At 41.0% G+C, this 19,423-nt stretch overlaps 2 protein-coding genes across 3 annotated transcripts in view; one reads left to right on the top strand and one right to left on the bottom strand.

Annotated features, from left to right (window-relative positions):
• Positions 1–273: 273 nt before the first annotated feature.
• Positions 274–8,585, top strand: OAZ1 (ornithine decarboxylase antizyme 1). The gene is given in 5 exon segments (NM_001305094.1): positions 274–397; positions 6,413–6,558; positions 6,824–6,996; positions 7,983–8,068; positions 8,196–8,585. Coding segments are annotated over 5 exon segments (657 nt in total). The 5' UTR covers positions 274–275; the 3' UTR covers positions 8,327–8,585.
• Positions 8,586–10,650: 2,065 nt separating this feature from the next.
• Positions 10,651–19,423, bottom strand: part of MYO1F (myosin IF) — a 53,475-nt gene continuing 44,702 nt past the window's right edge. For both annotated transcript variants that reach the window (XM_088149454.1, XM_088149455.1), the window contains 5 exons: positions 18,605–18,753; positions 16,729–16,815; positions 14,241–14,454; positions 11,742–11,911; positions 10,651–11,163 (listed from right to left, as the gene is read on the bottom strand). In XM_088149454.1, the coding sequence (XP_088005580.1) occupies positions 11,087–11,163; positions 11,742–11,911; positions 14,241–14,454; positions 16,729–16,815; positions 18,605–18,753 (697 nt within the window). In that variant the 3' untranslated portion in view covers positions 10,651–11,086. The remainder of the gene's footprint in view (positions 11,164–11,741; positions 11,912–14,240; positions 14,455–16,728; positions 16,816–18,604; positions 18,754–19,423) is intronic.

The following is a 19,423-nucleotide window of genomic DNA, read 5'->3' as shown; positions in this document are numbered from 1 at the left end:
GAGCGTTGCCCTAAATACCGGAAGTAGGCAGGGCTTTCGTTAAATGCAAGTGGGTGCGCTCACGCAATTCTACGCCACGGATGGGCGGGACTATCTCCGCCCACTGCCATATAAAGGCAGTTGGCCGACCTCTGCCGTCCGCCATTTTGTGCTGCAGAAGAGAGGAGGACGAAGGGAGTCCTTGCCAAGAGGTAGCCGAGAAGGAGGGGGCTGGAAGGAGGAGGAGAAAAGGGCAAAGACCCGACCGGGGGTTCGGCGACCAGGGGGCGGCCCGGATGGTGAAATCCTCCCTGCAGCGGATCCTCAACAGTCACTGCTTTGCCCGCGAGAAGGAAGGAAATAAAAAGACCAGTATCGCCACCATGCCCACCCTGCCCACCAACGCCGCTTTGAGGAGGTGAGGAGAGAAAACGGCTAAAATAACGCCTGGTTTTGCCTCACGGTCTGTGGCCTAGTCCCGCGGCCTCGCCCTACAAGCCCCGCCCGAGCACGAGGGAGGGGGCGGTGCCAACTGGGACCACGCCCCCTCTTTCTCCACCAGAAGAGTAGGGTAGGGGGAGAGGTCTCGGAAACCGATGTCACCCTCTTTCGTTCAGACGCTGATCGGGCCGCTTCTCCCTCCCACGATGGTTACTAGGAACCGGTTCTCCCAAGTCATGCTCGTGCGGGGGAGGGATGCGTGTCTCCTGCGGCCTTCCCTCCCCGTATATTTCACTTAGTCTACGGGGAGCGGCTATTGGGGTTGCCATCCAATGTTTTTAGCTGTTCAGGAAACCCTTGGGCCCTGATCTTTAGCTTTTATAGCTTCCAGAGCAGCTCGTGGGGGCAGGACAGCCCCTGCCCCCTCCGACTTCGAAGCCGAAAGCCTGGCACAAAAGAGGAAGGAAGAAAAGGGAACCGAGTGTGCGGTTCTTAAACGTTCCCTGTAGGACCTCCACCTTTCCTGCTAGCTGTACGCTTTTATTAGGTAGTTTCCGCACAGAAGAGTACAGTAGTAAGAGGTGGAATTGATTTTTCCCCCCCATAAATCAACAGAGGGTGTCTCACTTTCCCTCGTGTCCCTTAGATACAGCCTAAGCTGGTGGATACCTAATTACTATTTTGGGCTCGGAGGAGAAAATTAAAAATTCTGATTGGTCTCTTCATGAAGAGAAAGGATTACTTGTTCTATCCCATAAAAAGTATGTGTGATTTCCTCAGTACAGGGAGGATGAAATAAGATTGTATTGAGGCTAAAAAGCCTGAATTCATTTTATTCTCTAGCTTCCCTTTTCCCCAATTATGTAAAGCGGAGAATTTTTAGTTATACTTGAGGGGAGAGAATTGGAAGTTGGAAAAATTTGTGTATTTGTTCAAAGTAAATTAAGATGTTACTGTTTTCTGAGCACCCAGTGGTAGTATAAGGTCCAGCAATCAAGTAGCTGTAGGAAATGTCTTTTCAAGCATGAATAAATGCCCCCTAGGAAAGAACAGTGTTTTGCTATATATGTGAGTGATAGAATTATGTTGGATCATCCACTTTCCCCTGATGTACATGAAAAAAGCCCTATATTCATAGAGGGGAAAATCTCTCCCCCAGCTAATATGGTTTAATGCTTATTCGTAGCTTTCCATTAAAAGGGGAGAAAAATCCTATGTCCTTAGATGCATACAATCTGCTGTGCTTAGATGTAATAATGCCCCCCTCCAAATTAGATGATGAATTGCAGGCACCGTGATATGCTGGATAGAAACTGCTGAGGAGCAACAGTGGAAGACGACTTCCCTAATGCATCTGGTTGATCTATTGTAAGACAGGAAATGCTTGATTGGCAGGCTTTTCTTACATTCATCTCTTCCCTATCTGGGAGGAGTATCACACAATTAGAAGTAGTCTTCCCCTGCCATATTGAAGCATCTTTTAATAATTGGGGGATACTAAAAGGTCTTAAGCATTTGTTCAAATTTTATGGCAAACTAAGCTGCCCAAAGAATAATTTTTTTAAAATAATATGCTGTGGTTTGGTGAGGGAGAACTGTATGCATTTTATTGTAATATGCTTTCCAGATTAATCTGGCCATACTTCCTTGGCAATAAGAATTGTAGATAAACTCATCTAGAGGATATCTGCTTAAGAGGAGCTGCTTGAATTACAGCTTGAAGTATCCTGAAATATGGGCAGGCAATTTGCTTTTTTAATATTTGTATTTCATCTTTAGCAGATGTAACTTAGCTTGTAACGTGGGTGGCATTAGTGAAATCAGGGGTGCAGTTAGAAACAGACTAAAGTAGTGGTCCCTAGAGTCCCTTATAATCATGATTGGGGGAAAATGCTTTGGTTCCCCACCATTTTGAGGAAGGAAACAAGAAAATGAATATATGCTCTAATATGGGCTATAGAATTGGGAAAAAAAATCTCTCACTCTCCAAAAAGGCTTAAATAAAGTAATTCCCAACCTTCCTTGTGTATGGCTTCACTTAGTTTACATCATTGCCCCTATGGGAAAACTTACTTGTGTATGGCTGCGTGGCACAGAATTTTCTTGTTCAGTAATTGTGATCTGCTGCCTTAAAAGTTAAGAACTAATTCCTGATAGCTCTATCAGATAATCTGATATTTTTTGGTCTCCTGAATTTGGATTCACATATGCTAAGCAATGGTTAACTACAGCTGGAGGGTTTCATTCAGTACACTACTGTGTCGAACCAAATGCATTATGGCTTAGTATGAACTATGAACTCTGTCAAAATCACAGTATTTCATAGTGCTATGTAGTCAGGAAAGAAGAGATTCAGAAGTAGGGATTTCCTAACCAAGACAGTTTGCTTGCAGTGATTCTTCAGAGCTGAACCAGCTGAAGTTTTGAGTGAGGTATAAAGAGAGGCTGGCCTCAATGTAGCATCATTTACAGAGTTCCCCATCTTGGCCCCCTAGATAATTATGCCATATAATCCTCAGACACCGTGACCAATAATTGCGGTAATGGGAGATATAGGCCAACATCATCCAGTTCCTGTGGTTGGGAAATTGTTACATTAAAGTAGAGTCCAGTTCTACTCGATGCAGTTCATCTAAGAATTTCCTTTCTCTGTTCTAGGGTTATTCTCAGTTGTTGTATATGATGGAATAAGGGCAAGAAACATAGGAGATGAAAGTTATTTTCTTCCTTGGGAATTCTGTGTTAAGATTTCTTCCTCCTGACATAACTTGGCAAAACTCTTAATATGAATTGTCCTTAGCAGATAGTTGAATTACGTAACTTGATAAATGCGAATGATTGAATTAGCATCCCCAATAACCAGATCTGAATTGCCTTTTTAAATCTGATCAAAGCCAATTTAGTGTACTTTCTGCCTATTGGATATGTAGTAGATGAATCATGCTGGGATAGATTATTTCCCGAGAACTGGTTGGGCCTTTATTCTCTAGACCAGACATTGGCAGCGTAATGTTGATGGGTGTTACTGCACCTAAAATAATGGTGCCAACAGAATCTAATATATATCTATATATATTTTAATGAATGGCCAGTATCTTATAAGATTTCAGTCTACGTGAGATCTTGGGGATATGTTTAGCACGTTTTTAAAGAAAAATGTGGTTTGTGTGCTTTAGTCGTGCCCACAGCCTGCAAGAGCTACCTACCATTTCTCTACATCCACTCTTGGTTAGGTTTAAACAAAGCAGGGAAAGAACTGTTTTTAAAAAGTATACAAAATAGGCTGTTTTATCCATAAACATTTTCCACATAATGGAGAATGGGGCTTGAATATTTCACACTTTATTTGAATGGTGTGAATGAGCACACCATTCAGCTTAGCTGTCTGGAAATTAATGCCAGATATCAGGTGAAATACCTAATGTATCCTGTGAAAAGCTTTGATTTAGAGCTTTTGAAATGGCCTCAGGACACAATACAGCTTTTGAGTATGGAAGATAATGATAAGAAACTAGAGCTGGGCTGAATCTAGCTTGTCTAACCTTACCAGAATTTTTTGGTTCACCCATATAGGCTAACATTTAGGCTTTTTGAGCAATTAAAGTCTAACTGTTATAAAGTATATAACTGGTATACTGAAGAGATCAAGATCTATCTATTCATTTTAGGACTCCATTAGGCAGCAGGTAATTGAAGCTACCCATATGATGGTGTGAAATGCTGTTTCAGATTGCAAGAGTAGCAGTGTTAAGCTTACTGCCTAATTTTTGTGAAGCTACTCTTCTGGGCTTAATTGACTGTTTAATTGCTAAATTATGTGCACTATCCTTCAAAATAAAATCACAATTTAAAATTTAAAGTAAAAGCAGCAGCTAAATACATACAAAGCAGGAAATCTTAAAGTATTATGACTGAACCCTAAAACTGTGTTTTAACAGTTGCTCAACAGTTGCAGGGGTGAAACCTGCTCCCCCATAGCACATTATGCACATTATCAGAAAATAGCACATAGCACAAAAGCTCAGTTATGTGTAATGTGCAAAAAAGGGGTTCTTCAGTGGAAAGTGAAACCTGTTTGAAGAACTAAAAAGACATAAACCAGCATAGTATCATTTGGGGGAAATAATTGTTTTTGCAATCTGTAAGCCTGTCACATATGGCAGAAGGGAAAAAGTCAGGCTGTTCACGCATTTATTTTTGGAATGTGAACTTGATGCATAGTGCTAAAAGATTTCAGGATTTTTAAGGTTGTTCAAAATGGTGGAATTTTTTCTCTGTTTTGCAAATGGCTGCTGGCAGGATGGTTGTGAGAATTTTCCCTGAGGGGGACCTTGATCTGCTGCATCTGCTGTGGTGACGCAACCCCAGTGAGCTTGCAGAATGAAGGATGGTGCAGAGGGAGGGGCTAGCAGGAACAGCAGTTACTGCTGCTGGTGTTAAAGGCAGAAGGATTGCTTTCAGTTAAGCTGCATGCTGACGACACAGAATCGCCTCTGGGTAAATGAATGCTGCATTGGATTCATTTCAATCTGACATAATGTTTAAATTGCATAATTGCAGTTACCATACAAAATTCTTACGGAGATTGATATCTGAGTGTAAATGCAGCAGACCCACATCCTTTTAAAATGTCATTATGTATCTATGCATTTAAGTCCAATGGAAGATTATGGGGGGCATCTAATAGATTGCCAACCTATCTAAGTTCTAAGAAGGAATGGAGGTTTTGTGTACTGTGGTAGCAATTAGGGTCCTAAGCTTCTCTATAAAATTCCTAAGGATGTTTTGCCTCCAAGTAGACATGAATGGCTGCGCTTAACCTGGAACCTAAAAATTCCCAGAGAACAGCAGGCATAAAATACTAGACTGAAACAAATGGAGGGACTGTTTCACGTAGTGTTACCATTCAACAAATGGGACTGTGAGTCTGAAATTGTATGTTTGCAGGAAGGTGTTCTTTTTTAATTTGGTATAGTTAGACTGAGATCTGATTTTAGTGCAGTATGTATTTACTAAAAACTTACATACTGGCCCCTCAGATGATTCCAGGTTGTTTAGAATAATAAAAGGGAAAAATCAACCCAGCAATAAAAAGTACATAACACTACAAAACATTTTCCAAAAAGCTTCATTAAAATTGTCTTTACCACTTGTGAAGCATTCAAAAACACCAATAGATTCCATAAGGGGGCAGCCATAACAGGTAGGAGCTGACTTTGGATTCATGCCCACTTGATTTGTTGCAAAGATGGAACCCTAATCTCCTCCCTCTAGATGTGCACCTCAGCTGGGCAGATTCCATTTACATGAACTGGTCTATGAAGTATCCTGGAGCCAAGCCACGTGGAGTGTTATAGTTCAAACCCAGCACTTTGAACTGGATTCAGACTTGTCAATAATCAGCGCAGCAACTGGGGAATAGATGTTACATTGCAATAGTATTCCTGCTTGCTAGCATCCTGGCTGCTGCATTTTCTACCAGTTGTAGTTTCTGGGTCATTTTCAAAGGCAGACTATGTTAGAATGTGTTACAGTAATCTGAGTGAAGGTTAATTTACAGTTCTTTTTTTACCACAGTCTCTGAGTAACACTGTACATAAAGATTCTAAGTTTGCCTGTCAGATCTTCCAGAGCTAGGAAGAGACTTTCCCCTGAAATCTGCCCCACTCAGTATATATCCAAGTGTGGTTCTCAGGGTAGCTGTACAATCCGTGGGACTGAGAAGTTCCATGAAACCACTAGATACATAGAGGAGGAACGATAATGAGATACTCTCCCCATCCCACTTCCTGATGGTATCATCCAGACTTCTTGTACCCTGTGCTTTCTAGATATGCTGGTTTATAACATCTTGCTGGCCAGGTGTAATGTGTTATTTTTCACCTATTTGAAAATAGCTTACATGATTCCACTTACATGAACTGGTCTATGAAGTGAAAATATTTAGACTGCCCTTGAATATTGACCTCAATAACATTTCTGTCTTTCTTAGTTCCAGGGTGTCTTTCAGTTGCTGTAGTAACCTGGGTCCAGGGCCTCGGTGGTGCTCCTGATGTCCCTCACCCACCCCTGAAGATCCCAGGTGGGCGAGGGAATAGTCGGAGGGATCACAATCTTTCAGCTAACTTATTTTACTCTGTAAGTACATGTGTTCTTTATAAATGGAGATTGATACAGTTTGAATTGGGGAGGGCTTGAGAAGTGGAAGAAAGAAGGTGGTTTCTAGGCTATTAAGTAGTATCTGATTTGTACCTATCTTAAGATTGGGTGTGGCAAGTTAGCTAGCATAGGAAGTAATCTTGTGGTATTGGAAAGTTTGGAGAGCAAGTCCATGCATTGTTTGGTCAGTGTGCTTATAGTTCAGGGGATCTATCAGTAATCCAAATCTGCCTTGCTTCCCTAGGATAATCGGCTGAATGTAACAGAGGAAATAACATCAAGTAACAGGACAAGAATTCTGAACATCCAGTCCAGGCTGACGGATGCCAAACACATCAGTTGGAGAACTGTGTTGAATAACAGCAATTTGTATATTGAACTTCCCAATGGCGCTTTGCCGGAAGGGAGCAAAGACAGGTAGAGCAAAATAGTTGATGAGCCTTCCTTGCTGTCAGATCATTGGCAAATTTCATATTCTCAAGTAATATCTGTAACAGTCTTTGGCCCAAAGCTGCCAAATGCTATGTTCTCTGCATTATGCTTGCAGTTATGCTCTTTCCCATGCCACGTGCTGTCTGTTTTCTTGAGTTTGGTTCATACTTTCCACAACTCTCCCTTATATTTCTTGACCCTAGGAGACATTTGTGGAGGAGGCCAGACTCTAGATCTTGATGGATTTGGGACAGAAGTTAGTTAATTAGTGGGACTTGCTGTCAGGTGATACTATAGCTCATGTTTAGCTGGAACAGTACTGAGTAGATAGAGGAAAAAGTTACCAGTGACCTGCAGTCTTCAGGAGCACGAGAGAATGATGTGTTTTAATTCTCAAAACGAGTTTTCACCAGCTACATCAATAGTGTGTTTCCCTGTCAGGGTTTGAATATGTGCTTTTTGCTTTGTAATCTTGTAAAGCTAGAAGAGCATGAAGCTTAAAATGATCACAAGATTACAAAGCAAAAAAGCACATATACTTATTGTATGTAATCACAGATAAGCGCATCCACGGATAAGCCAATCCTTGAAATTTCAACCAAAATACCATGAAAAATGCATCACCCGCAGATAAGCTGACCCTGAAATTTTAACTACAGCGACAGGTGGGAAAGTGCAAACTAACTCTTAAATTACCATTTATAAAGTGACAGGCGTTTAAAAATCTGGGCTCTGGGCTGCAGATAAGCCAAACCAAATTTTTTGGCTGTATTTTGGAACTTAAAATTCTTGGCTTATCTGTGAGTATATACAGGAGGTGATTATAGATCAAGATTGCTGAATTTACAATATTCCCTTTACCTGTGCTTTACCTTCTTTCCCCTATCGCAGAACTTCCATCAGATAAAAATTATAGCTTTGAAATGCTTCTGAGGGGATGGGAAGGTGTCTCACTCTCTTCCTGTCTTCAGTTTTGCAGTTCTTCTTGAGTTTGCGGAAGAGCAGCTTCAAGTAGAGCACGTGTTCATTTGTTTCCACAAGAACAGAGATGACAGAGGTAAGGATACCGTGTGAACAGACAGCGCTTCTAAGGGGGTGTAGAGTGGGTTGGGTGGTTGGTTGTGTGTTAGCCTTGTGTCCTGTATTTCAAGGACCTTGTACTAAACCTCTTGTTTTCCCGGTAGCTTCGCTGCTCCGTACCTTCAGCTTCTTGGGCTTTGAGATTGTGAGACCAGGGCATCCCCTTGTCCCCAAGAGACCTGACGCTTGCTTTATGGCGTACACATTTGAACGAGACTCTTCTGAAGAAGACTAGATTGCAGTGTTTGCCTTTTAGAGCTTGTTCCTTGTCAAAGATGAATCTGTAGAAATTTTGTCAACATCTTATGCATCAGCATACATGCACACACATAAAATGACTTGCTCTTCGTACGAATTATTGTGACAGCTGCTCTGGTGGTGGGAAAGATGTTGAAAATTTCCAACTTTTGTCATCTTTTCTCTTTTTTTTCCCTGGACTTGTCCGCATGTTGTAATTGTGCAAAAATAAATGCTCACTCCAAATTAGCAGTATATTTCTTGGAAGTTTAATATTGTGTGTTTGTGATACTGAAGTATTCGCTTTAATTCTAAATAAAAGTTTATATTTTACTTTACTGCTGGTTTTACTGTTTCAAAACCTTTTCTCTTTAGAAAAGAATTGGCACAAATTGCTGTGTAGAGTTATCCTTGGGTTGTTACCCTTCGGGTGTACTAAAATTTAGTTAAACTTAACTTGCCTGATCCCTGTCTATGCTTAAGATAACAGGGACCATAATGCACATTTACCAGCTTGGAGGATGACACTATAGAGATTCATGAACCAGGCAGGTTAGGTGCCCAATTTTGGATGGAACAATCCACTTTGGGTGGTTGACTTTCTTCCTCCGCACTGACTAGTTAGGAGTCAAATTATAGACATTGCATTACCATTTTAAAAGTTATTAAACATTTATTGGTGTATCATCTAAAAATACAACGGTTGTGGAACTGGAAAGCATACATATGCACTCTGTCCTTGAGCTCCAGTCATAGGAGTTACTTAAACTGGAAGAATCAGGCAATGGGAAAGTAATTTTGTGAGGAAGATGGTGATGGGTTCAGAGCCCTTCATCTCTCTGACTTTCTGCTAATAAGATCTCCCATCTCTCCGCTGCCTCCCACATGAAAACATGATTGGGGCAATTTTGAATTTTGGCAATAAATTTGTCAGTGCTACTGCCTCTACCTTGATAAATTAGCCTGAAATAATCAACTCTAGGTCGCTGTTTTTCTGAATTGCCTTTACTGTATTACAAGAGTAATATTTTGAAGACCGGATCTTCCAAAGCATTGAATGGGTGAGCCTATGAAGGTAACTCCAAAGTTCCACACGCTGATATTTCAAGCTGGGGTGCAAAAATCTTGTCTCCTTAAACTGGATCTGATGTTTGGGAAGAAACGAATACAGGAATTATTTTATCTCTTTATCTGAACCAGGACTCCTATTATCTTTCCTTATTTATTGATTTCTTCATTCTCTGGTATGAAGGCAGTGTTAACTAGAATGTTAACAGAATCATGTTCCAATGGGAGGAAATTTGATCAAATATACACATATCCAGTGGTGGTGGTGGGTTTCTCAGACTGTTCTTGATACAACCATACTAGGCCCATCTCTTTCCATAATCAGATCATCCTTGCAAGGCAACCGTGAGTTCAGTCTGCAGCATAAATCAATACTCGTTTTAGGATGAGATTATGGTGGCTCCTATAGCTCAGGATTATGTTCTCGAGCTACAGTTCCCTGCAGCTGATGAGCAATGTGCCCGTGGTGAGGGATGCTGGGAGCTGCAACTCAACAGCTGAAGGGTGGTGGGACATATTTATCAGCTTGGAGGACGACGCTATAGAGATTCATGAACCAGGCAAGTTAGGTGCCCAACCTTGAGGTAGGGCAAGGAAGAAAAGGGAAACAACCTATATTTGCATTCAATTTCCACCTCTTTCCATTTTTTTTCCACAAAACATTTTGCAATTCTCAGCTTTCCTAACTGGTGTGGTGGTTCAGCGTTGGACTAAGAGTAGAGAGCCCCAGGTTCAAGTGTTCTCTCATCTATAGAAGTTCGCTGGATAATAATGGGCCAGTCACTGTCTCAGCCCAACTTACTATGCAGTGTTAGGGAAAATGTACATGGCGTTGCATTCCTGAAGGAAAGGTAGGATACAAATCTAACCATAAGTAATCAGAATGATGTGATGCATCTCTAAAGTTGGATGAGGTGTGGCTGGTGTTCATGGGGTTTTTTTTCTTTGCCTTCAAGTTATTTCTGGTTCCAGTAGGGTGTTTTTCTAAAAGTTCTTGCAAGCAACAATCAGAAATAAATAGGTTTCTTTCTTGAGCTGGGTCCTGATTGCAGTTCAAATGGAGTGTGGGGGCAACATTTTTTACTTGGGCCTGGAAGACCCCAAGTTGGATATTTTAGGTTTTTTAAAAAAATTATTTTAGTAATATTTTAGTGAGCAGAGGATGCCAAATTATCCAATTTCTCCTGATACCCTTTTAAGCAACTGATTTGATCAGCTATAGTAATAAACAAGCTCTAAGGTTTAAAAAATGCCATATCTAGACACCAGGAAAGATAGGTGAAATCCTTGTATTTTAAAATTTCGTATTTTAATTATATAATGCCCCAACAAGATTGCATCAGGTGTCAAGACAGACAAGCAGCACCTCCCACATGCATTGGTACTCCTTGGCTAGTTATTTAAAATATTTCTACATCCCAACCCTTTTATTAAATATCATCTGAGCACCTTAAAAGATAATACGAGTGAAGGGATGTACTAAGATTACCTTTATGTCTTCTCTCTCCACTGACTTATCTCACTAAGTGAGGTTCCTAGACAACAATGTTGCTATTTTGAAAAAGGCCATTGAGAAATATGCAGGTTGGCTTTTCCTTGTGCTTAGCACGAGTTGCCTACATGAAATGGCCAATTTACGCATTCCTATCAATCCTGCATCTTACTCCTTGTTTCGGGTTGCCATTTCTGTTCAGATCTTCTCTACATAATTCCCAGGAAAGAGTCCTTCTCGGCCATGGAGACGACCCTTCCACCATCCAGAGGAATCTATAAAATACAACAACAAAAAACTAGCATTTAGAGGAGACTAATCTAAACTAGGCATCCTCTAGTTGAGTGGACCAACTTCCTAGACAGCATGGCCATTACTGAGCATATGGGACTTGGTCCGTGTAGACAGAGGGACTAGTATACAATGTTCTCCATCATGTCCAAGTCCATGGGGAGACTTGCAATCTTGAAAATAAATGTCCTGTTCTTCAAAAGCAAGTATCTAGAGCTATGACTTCCAGATTTTTGAAGACAACGTTTATATTTAAAGCGCTTTTTATCAAGCCTGCATACATATACAACTATGTGAGCAAAACAGACAGATTAAACCCACTTTTGTCATATTTTTGAAGAAAATAAATATATAAAGTATGTATAAAGTACCCTCCAACTTTGCAAATAGTCCCATCTTAAATCATTCTCATTTTAAGCTTAAAGGCCCACTTACATCAGAACATAAAGTCATGGATTTCTTCTAACTATATTCCCAACCACAAGTGCAGGGACTTCCATTCCCCTGCCAACAAAAATGATTGGTGAATGATGACAACAGGGCCAGAGCAAAGTCCCCTTACCTTCCATCAAGAGGTCTATCACATCACCCACATTGAAGCTCAGCTCATCCACATCCTGGCCAAGATATTGGTACAAAGCACGGCAGCGTGGTCCAGAAACCTTGGGTTGTGGCTTGGGCCTCCCCGCAGCAGGAGGCGGCCTTTGACTAATGCTTCTTTTCCTTTGTGTCCTGACAAATTGGAGAAAAAAGAAAATGAGTAACCCATACTAAACCCAGGCCTAGTTGGTGTATTGCTGTCCCCAGCCCACCAAGGTTGGGTCACAAGTATTTTTGGATTCGGATGCAATGACCACATCAGTATGAGTATTTTAAGGTTTTATTCCAAGGCGGTATGAGAAAATGACATAATAAAATAACATACGACAGCAATCAAAGAATATTCAAGAAAAAGAAAAAAACCTAATGTCCTTCTCCCAGCCAGGGAACTCCAAAGCAGGGTTCCTCAACCTTGGCAGCTTTAAGATGGGTGGACTTCAACTCCCAGAATTCCCCAGACCATCTCAAAGTTTTGGATTGAGGATGAGAAAGATCATCTTATTCTATGCATGTGAAGGACAGGACAGAATGAAATATAACCTTTTATTTTAACAACTAAAATAAATGCTTGCTTCATTCTACATTATATGTTCAACCATTACATGGGAATAAAAAGGTTTATGTACCATGCACATAAGAGAAAGAAGTATCACACCACTATCTAATTTTTTTGGACAATCTTCTGGTGAAACTACCATCAGTGCAGCTGGCTACATTTGTACAACATCCTAAGCGTGGCTTATGTTAACTTTTGGTGGTTTGGGGGAGCTTGCAAATCCAGATCATTTGGGTTATTTCAACGTACAGTGCAAGTCCAGGAAATGGGCTAATTTGTTAACAGGATTAAGCGTATTGCAAGCTAGGTGGCCAACTCTCTGGACAACTACGTCAAATTCTGTGGTCCTTTTAATTCAAATCTTGCAAAGGGAGGCTTCTAACCAGAGATGTTCTCACAAGTATTCCTAGGCTGCATATTAAGATGGTGTCACCATCCTGGGGTGGGGAGTGGGAGGTATTCAGGTTTAACATGGAGTTTAGAGTTCTCAAAGAGGTTAGTGTGAAATTTATTGCAAATATCTAGCCATCCTAACTGAAGAAAGATGTGTAAAACCAGAAAGTACGTGGGCAAAACACCTGTTGAAATCATAAATCTGGAGAGATGGTGGTGGACCACATTTTTGGGGGAAGTGAAATGTCATGGCTTGGAGCTGTGAAAGCTTCATGTTTCGTAGCTTTTATGCTGCCCCCACAACTAGTCAAACCAGAATCAAATTATGGAAAGTTTGCATACATTTGCATATGCTCACAAACGTGCTGATATTTATTAAAGTTTTTCTTGGTACAGAACAGTGTTTCTCTACCTTAGCAACTTTAAGATATGTGGACTTCAACTCCCAGAATTCCCCAGCCAGCATAGCTGGCTGGGGAATTCTGGGAGTTGAAGTCCACATATCTTAAAGTTGTCAAGGTTGAGAAGCACTGGTACTGTATAGAGTTTAGAGATTTTTCCCTTTTGTTTCAGTGTGTCTCTCAGACCATTAAACATGGGGCAAAAATATAATGCCTTTTAAAAGCAGTATCTGTCTGTCCAAAGATGACACCTGGAAGTAAGAGTGGGGAAAGACTTGGTTTTTGTATAACATTAGTAACATTAGTTACTAAAAGGCTTTGGCCATGTATGTCAAAACATATACAGTCCCTTCCTACTTCCAGGAAACATATTTCTAAGATCGGTTGGGACCCTAACTTTATAACAAAGTTCATTTTCCTTTAATGGAGAGCTGTTAGAAATGTCATCTTTCATTTTAGGAGAATCATACACACACTGCATAAGCCAAAAATAACATATTTCATGGTCGATTCCATGTCTTCTTGACAACAATATGGCGGTGGCTTGTTATTGCATTCCTCCAGGATATGTTTTTTCAAATTTCCTATTAGCTTAACAGCCTTGATACTTCCTACTAGTTCCCATCCAAGTATTAGCTAGATGTGAATCTCTGTAGCTTTTTGAGATCAGCTAAAGTCATCTACAAGAAAATCAACCCTGACTGCTCATTGAAAGGATTGATAATGAAGCTCAAGCTCAGCTTGATCACCTAATGGAAGAGAGGACTCTTTGGAGAAGACCCTGATGCTGGGAAAGATGGAAGGCAAAAGGAGAAGGGGACGGCAGAGGATGAGATGGTTAGATAGCATCACTGAAGCAATGAGCGTGAAACTGAGCAAACTCAGGGAGGCGGTGAAGGACAGGAAGGCCTGGCGTGATATGGTTCATGGGGTTACGAAGAGTCGGACACGACTTAACGACTGAACAACAACAAAGTCATCTACATATTGCTTCCTAGCTGGGCACCCCCCACCCCAACACACACAATTCAGCCAAGCCTTTAATGTATCTCTGCTCTTCCTCCACAGGAGAGACAATAACCTCAAGTAACATTTCCAAAGTAGCACATACCCTGCCATGCCCTGGTCTGGGACACTGAGGAACTCCATGTTGTAATCAGGTGGTACCCTTGCCTTTGGGCGCCGGGCCATACTTTGCTTGGGAAGCGTGGTGGCCGGGGGTCCTGGTCCAGGCCTTCGGGGAGTGCAGTAAGTCTGTTCCTGTGGTCTGCTGTTATAAGGAAGTTGAGCGGCTCCATTCCTACAGATGTGTGATTGATTTCTTCCTAGAGGTGATGTAACAGCAGTCTTACTAAACAATCTACTTTTTACACACTAGTTTGTTCTCCATATGTTCCCTTCTTGCTCCTTGCTTAGATTCTGGAGGAGATCTGAGGTATTTTTAATGCAAGGCATGGTTTTATAGGAGGCTTAATTCTTAAAAGTTTTAGTGGTCTCCCTCAAACTCCTACAGATCCTAAGACCATGCAGGCTTGAAATTTTGATATTATAGTCCAGCATATTTAGTGGATTCCAGCTGCTAAACTCTCTAGATCAGTGTATCTCAAACTTGACAACTTTAAGATGTATGGACTTCAACTACCAGAATTCCCAGTACATGCTGGCTAGTCAAAAAATCACACATCAATTTTTTTCCTCAGGCCTCCTTTCCTAAAGGGAAAGTTTTAATGCATAAATATTAGGTTGCTGAATCAGTTTATTTCTCTGAGCTGAAATATTTAAAACTTTAGTGACTCTATTTTAAAAAAAAATAACTGTTTCAAGATCTTTCACATCATCCAGCACTTTTTGTAAAGTTTTATGTAAATTGTGTTAAATATATCTCAATGTACTACACTCTCTGGAGATGTATAGCATGGTAGGTAGGATACATATATTTTAAAAACAAATCTGAAATTGCAGAAATTATTATCCCCTAAATAATAATTATTTTCTACTTACACACTAGTATTTTAGGTTTAATTTGTAACTTGTCAAAGACTTAGTAGTATGATAAAGGAAAGTGAACTTTATATACTGTATGAACTGATAAATCAGCCTGTTCTGAAAAAAATGTGGTCAAAATTATCTTTACTGCATTATTTTTATCTCAACAAAAGCCCAGGCCATTTATTTATTTGTTGTTCCTAGTATTTAACAAATGGTTTGGATATTACTTTTATATTATTAAGATATGTTCTTGCTCTGATGATCTGATGCTTTGCACAGGTAGGGTTAGGGTTAAGGTAGAAGTCATTTTTAAAAATAACTAACTCTCTTACTAGTTTTCTCATTAAAGGGATACATGGCCCATGTCTGCTGAAATGTCCACCTCATATATGTGGGATTGTTTCTCACACCTGAAAAGCAGATCACTTGAAATTCTGTGGCTATTCCAAATTTTCCAACTGAGCAAGTGAATTTGAATCTGATTCTCTTTTGGACCCTTTTCAATACTCTGGGCAGACTCATTAGATAACAGGGCGAACCTGTAGTCCATGCCTAACCAACATCTAGAAACTTAGTTTACATAAAATATCTTACAAGCATGGTTAGTTTTAATCTGGGTTAAGTTGGGGAGGCATATTCTGCTATGCAAATCTAGTGTCAGTCCTTTGAGGTAGGCCAGGTTAGGAAACAAACACCACAAGGACTACTGGGACTCTACCTTATTAATATAGGGCAGTGTTTCTCAACCTTGGCAACTTTAAGATGTGTGGACTTCAACTCCCAGAATTCCATGGCTGGCTGGGGAATTCTGGGAGTTGAAGTCCACACATCTTAAAGTGGCCAAGGTTGAGAAATGCTGGTATAGGGTATAATATCAGAATCTCAGTATAGTATAGGGTATAATAGCAGAATCTTGAAAGCCTGCCAGAGTTTCCCTCTGCCTCCTTTTATGCCAAACAGAATCAAGGCGGGGCTATTCTGAATCTCTTTCTCATACTCCCTCCCTTCCCAGGGCTGAGTTGCTCTTTGCTTTTTCCTTTATTATCTCTGAATGGTTCTGCTAGCAGATCTTGCATTCCTTCACCGACGCTCTCTGTATTCCTCTATGCCCAGCTATTTGCTAAGTTTAGGGTATGGGGCAACCCCCCCACCCCCCCAATAAGTAAATTCAGTTGTGTGTATCCAGCCATCATCTTTCCACTTCTGAAAGTGGCTGAATATAACAATGACATCATAAAAGGATCAGGGCTGGATGTTTTACCTTCTATTTTCTGTTCTTGGTGTAGCCTAGCTTTTTTTGGGTTTGTTTGACGACTTAAGTAGCAGCTTAAGACCCCTATTTTTTAATTTATTTTCAACCAAAAAGAAGGAAACCTATGACCCCAACTCAGTGATTTGCTTCTGCGTATTAGTAAGGCCACGTTGGGGGCTCTGGGGGTCACTGAAAAGAGGCTGGGAGGTTTACCACATGGCTTGGGGCTGCAGGTTTTCCATCCCTGGCTAAACCACCTTTTCATTCATTCCTCACCTAGGCTCTCAAACGTTCTCCCCACTTCTCTCCTTCGTAACTGTCTCAAAATAGTCTTAGAAGCTGTGCAGAGTCTTCCTACCTCTTGGAGCTGGTGGAGCCACTCGGGATGGTGGTGGGTGCTTGAGATAATTCCCTCTGCTTTGTTGGATTCCTTTCCTGGTTGGCTCTGTCGGATGAGAAACACATGATGAAAGAAAGTTGGGCGGAAGTTCTCAGATGGCATTTTTTACCTTTAAATGCCTCAAACAAATACTGTATCTGCAGAAGCTCAGTGTTCTCTATGGGCAACCTGTGATGTGAGACCATCAGTGAAAGAAGTTTTTCAAGTACTTTAGGCATATCTATAAAGCCCCTGACAGCCAGTTTGGTTAGTGGTGAAGGCATCAGTCTAGAAACTGGGAGACTGGGAGTTCTAGTCCTGCCTAGGCACAAAGCCAGCTGGGTGACCTTGGGCCAGTCACTCTCTCTCAGCCCTAGGAAGGAGGCAAGGGCAAACCACTTCCAAAAAGCCTTGCCAAGGAAACTGCAGGGACTTGTCCAGGCAATCTCCAAGAATGGATTTAAATGGATTTAAATAAATGAATAAATTAAGCCCTACATCAGCATAGGGCTAGACCATTTGTGGGTCAGCCTATCTGCAAGTATTTCTGCTCACAGCAGGACTAACAAGGAGAGCATGCTCCAGGTCCCCTTCATTATACAATCTCACCTTTTTGGATCCAGGAATGGCACTGTCTCTGCTGCAATGGTTGCCCTGTGGAACAGCATCCCTTTGGATGGCCCCAACCTTGCAAGCCTTTCGCAAGGCACTCAAAACCTGGATATTCCCCTAGGTGTTTGGGCTGGGAGGTTGAGCGAGCGTTGCTGGTTGATTAGTTTTATGATTGTCTTTTTTTTCATTTGTAAGTTGGGAGATATATATATAAAAATTAAGCAAGCACAACTGAGTTTTGGCTCATCAACATGTTCAAAAAGGGCAGTCAGATCAATATGAATTCAGCTTTGCTAACTTCTCTCCCACCCCTAGTTATATATATATAATATATATATTCATATTCATATTCATATTCATTCATTCATTCATTCATTCATTCATTCATTCATTCATTCTATTTGGCCACAAAGAAGAGAAACCTTCTGTGTGGCCAAACAGAATGGAATAAAGAAATCCCACCCATTTCAAAGTTTGGCTAACATTAGCACTGCAATTGTTTCGATGCCAACTTAGAATTTTTAAAAAAAATACATTTTGGCATTTTAACGGATAGGTTTTCCCGGTGTATTATATTGGCTCCCTATAAGCTTAAACTAGGGGTGGGAGAGAAGTTAGCAAAGCTGAATTCATATTGATCTGACTGCCCTTTTTGAACATGTTGATGAGCCAAAACTCAGTTGTGCTTGCTTAATTTTTATTTTGCAGTGTCTTTTCCCAATAAAAAAGCAACATCTTTTTAAAAACGCTCAGCACAAAAGTGCATTCAAACAATGTACGTAAATAAAATTGATGATGGAAAACCTTTTGCCCATATGATCTATTAAGCAAGATCGCAAAAACAAATTATGTATCTTTGGAGGAAGATGCATAATTCTGTAGAGACCCTTGACTGCAAATGGTGTTTTTTTAAAAAAACAAAGGCTCAAATTTATAAAAGAAAAATTGAGAAACTAAGAAGAAAGAAAATGGGCAAATAGACAAAAAAATGAGAAATGGAGAGAATCCAAAATGGACATTTTGCTTATCCCTGGTTGAAACTTCCCTTGGAGATGGGGGTATGGTTTTGAAATCTTAGCCTCCCTCCCCTCCCCTTCTCCTGGTCTCCAGAAGCCAAAACAACCATCAGAAATGATTGATGCAGGAAGAGTACCAGAAAAAGCTCATCTGACCAGATTCCTTCAACTTGGAATTGGCCCCCTCCTTTAGCCTCTCAGACGAGAGCCGTAAGCCTGAGACTTACTGGAATTCTTGGGCAGCCCGCTCCCAATGCTGACACAAAGATTTTTTCCTGATGATTTGAGAACAGCCACGCCACCTGGACCGCTCATAAAAGTCACGGTTCGGTTGCCACCTCCGCCCCAGCCTTCCTTCTTCACACGGAATTGTAGTCTGAAATGAGGAAAGGGGAAATCAATCCAGATTATTACACTTAAGGTTTGCCCTGGTCTAAAAGAGGTGAGGGGGAGGCAACGTCTAGTTTGCAGCCCTTCTCATGCTACGTTTGGGCGCGGACTGAACTGCCTTCAGTGATTCATCACATGGAGTCCAGCAGAGCCCAGATGGACCAAAGCACCATTTTGCCCCTTGGTAGGGCCGGCTTTAAGGACGGCAAAAACGAATGACTTCTTTATCCAAGCCAAAATTAAGCAATTGTCACTGGATGTGGTGATGGCCATAAACGTAGCTTTAAAAGGAGATTAGACAAATTTATGGACGAGTGGACCATAAATGGTTAGCCATCATGAAGATTATTTGTATGTTTCTGTTCTGCTGCTGGGGAAGAACAGTGGAGGATTAATCACCAGGGGCATCTGGGGGGGCACAAAAGTTAAAGTGGCAGCCACAGCTGCATGATCAAAGTTCTGCTTCTTGTTTACATAGCCATCTGCAAGGGGGTCAACAAGAGTCAAGATGGCCACCATTTTGACCTTGTTGTCCCCCCCTTGCAGATACCCTTGCTTGAAAAAAAGGATCTCTAAACAGCTTTTTGGTTTGATTAAGCAGGTTTTCTTTTTAGACTCAGGGGGCTTCCTGCTTCCAGTCCAGTTGAATCTGAAGA

Source organism: Python bivittatus, unplaced genomic scaffold, assembly GCF_059951505.1.
Source record: "Python bivittatus isolate LINGU-HERP-01145 unplaced genomic scaffold, Pbiv_v1 ctg000580_np1212, whole genome shotgun sequence".
NCBI classification, from domain to species: domain Eukaryota; kingdom Metazoa; phylum Chordata; class Lepidosauria; order Squamata; family Pythonidae; genus Python; species Python bivittatus.
This window is presented reverse-complemented; position numbering and strand designations above follow the sequence as displayed.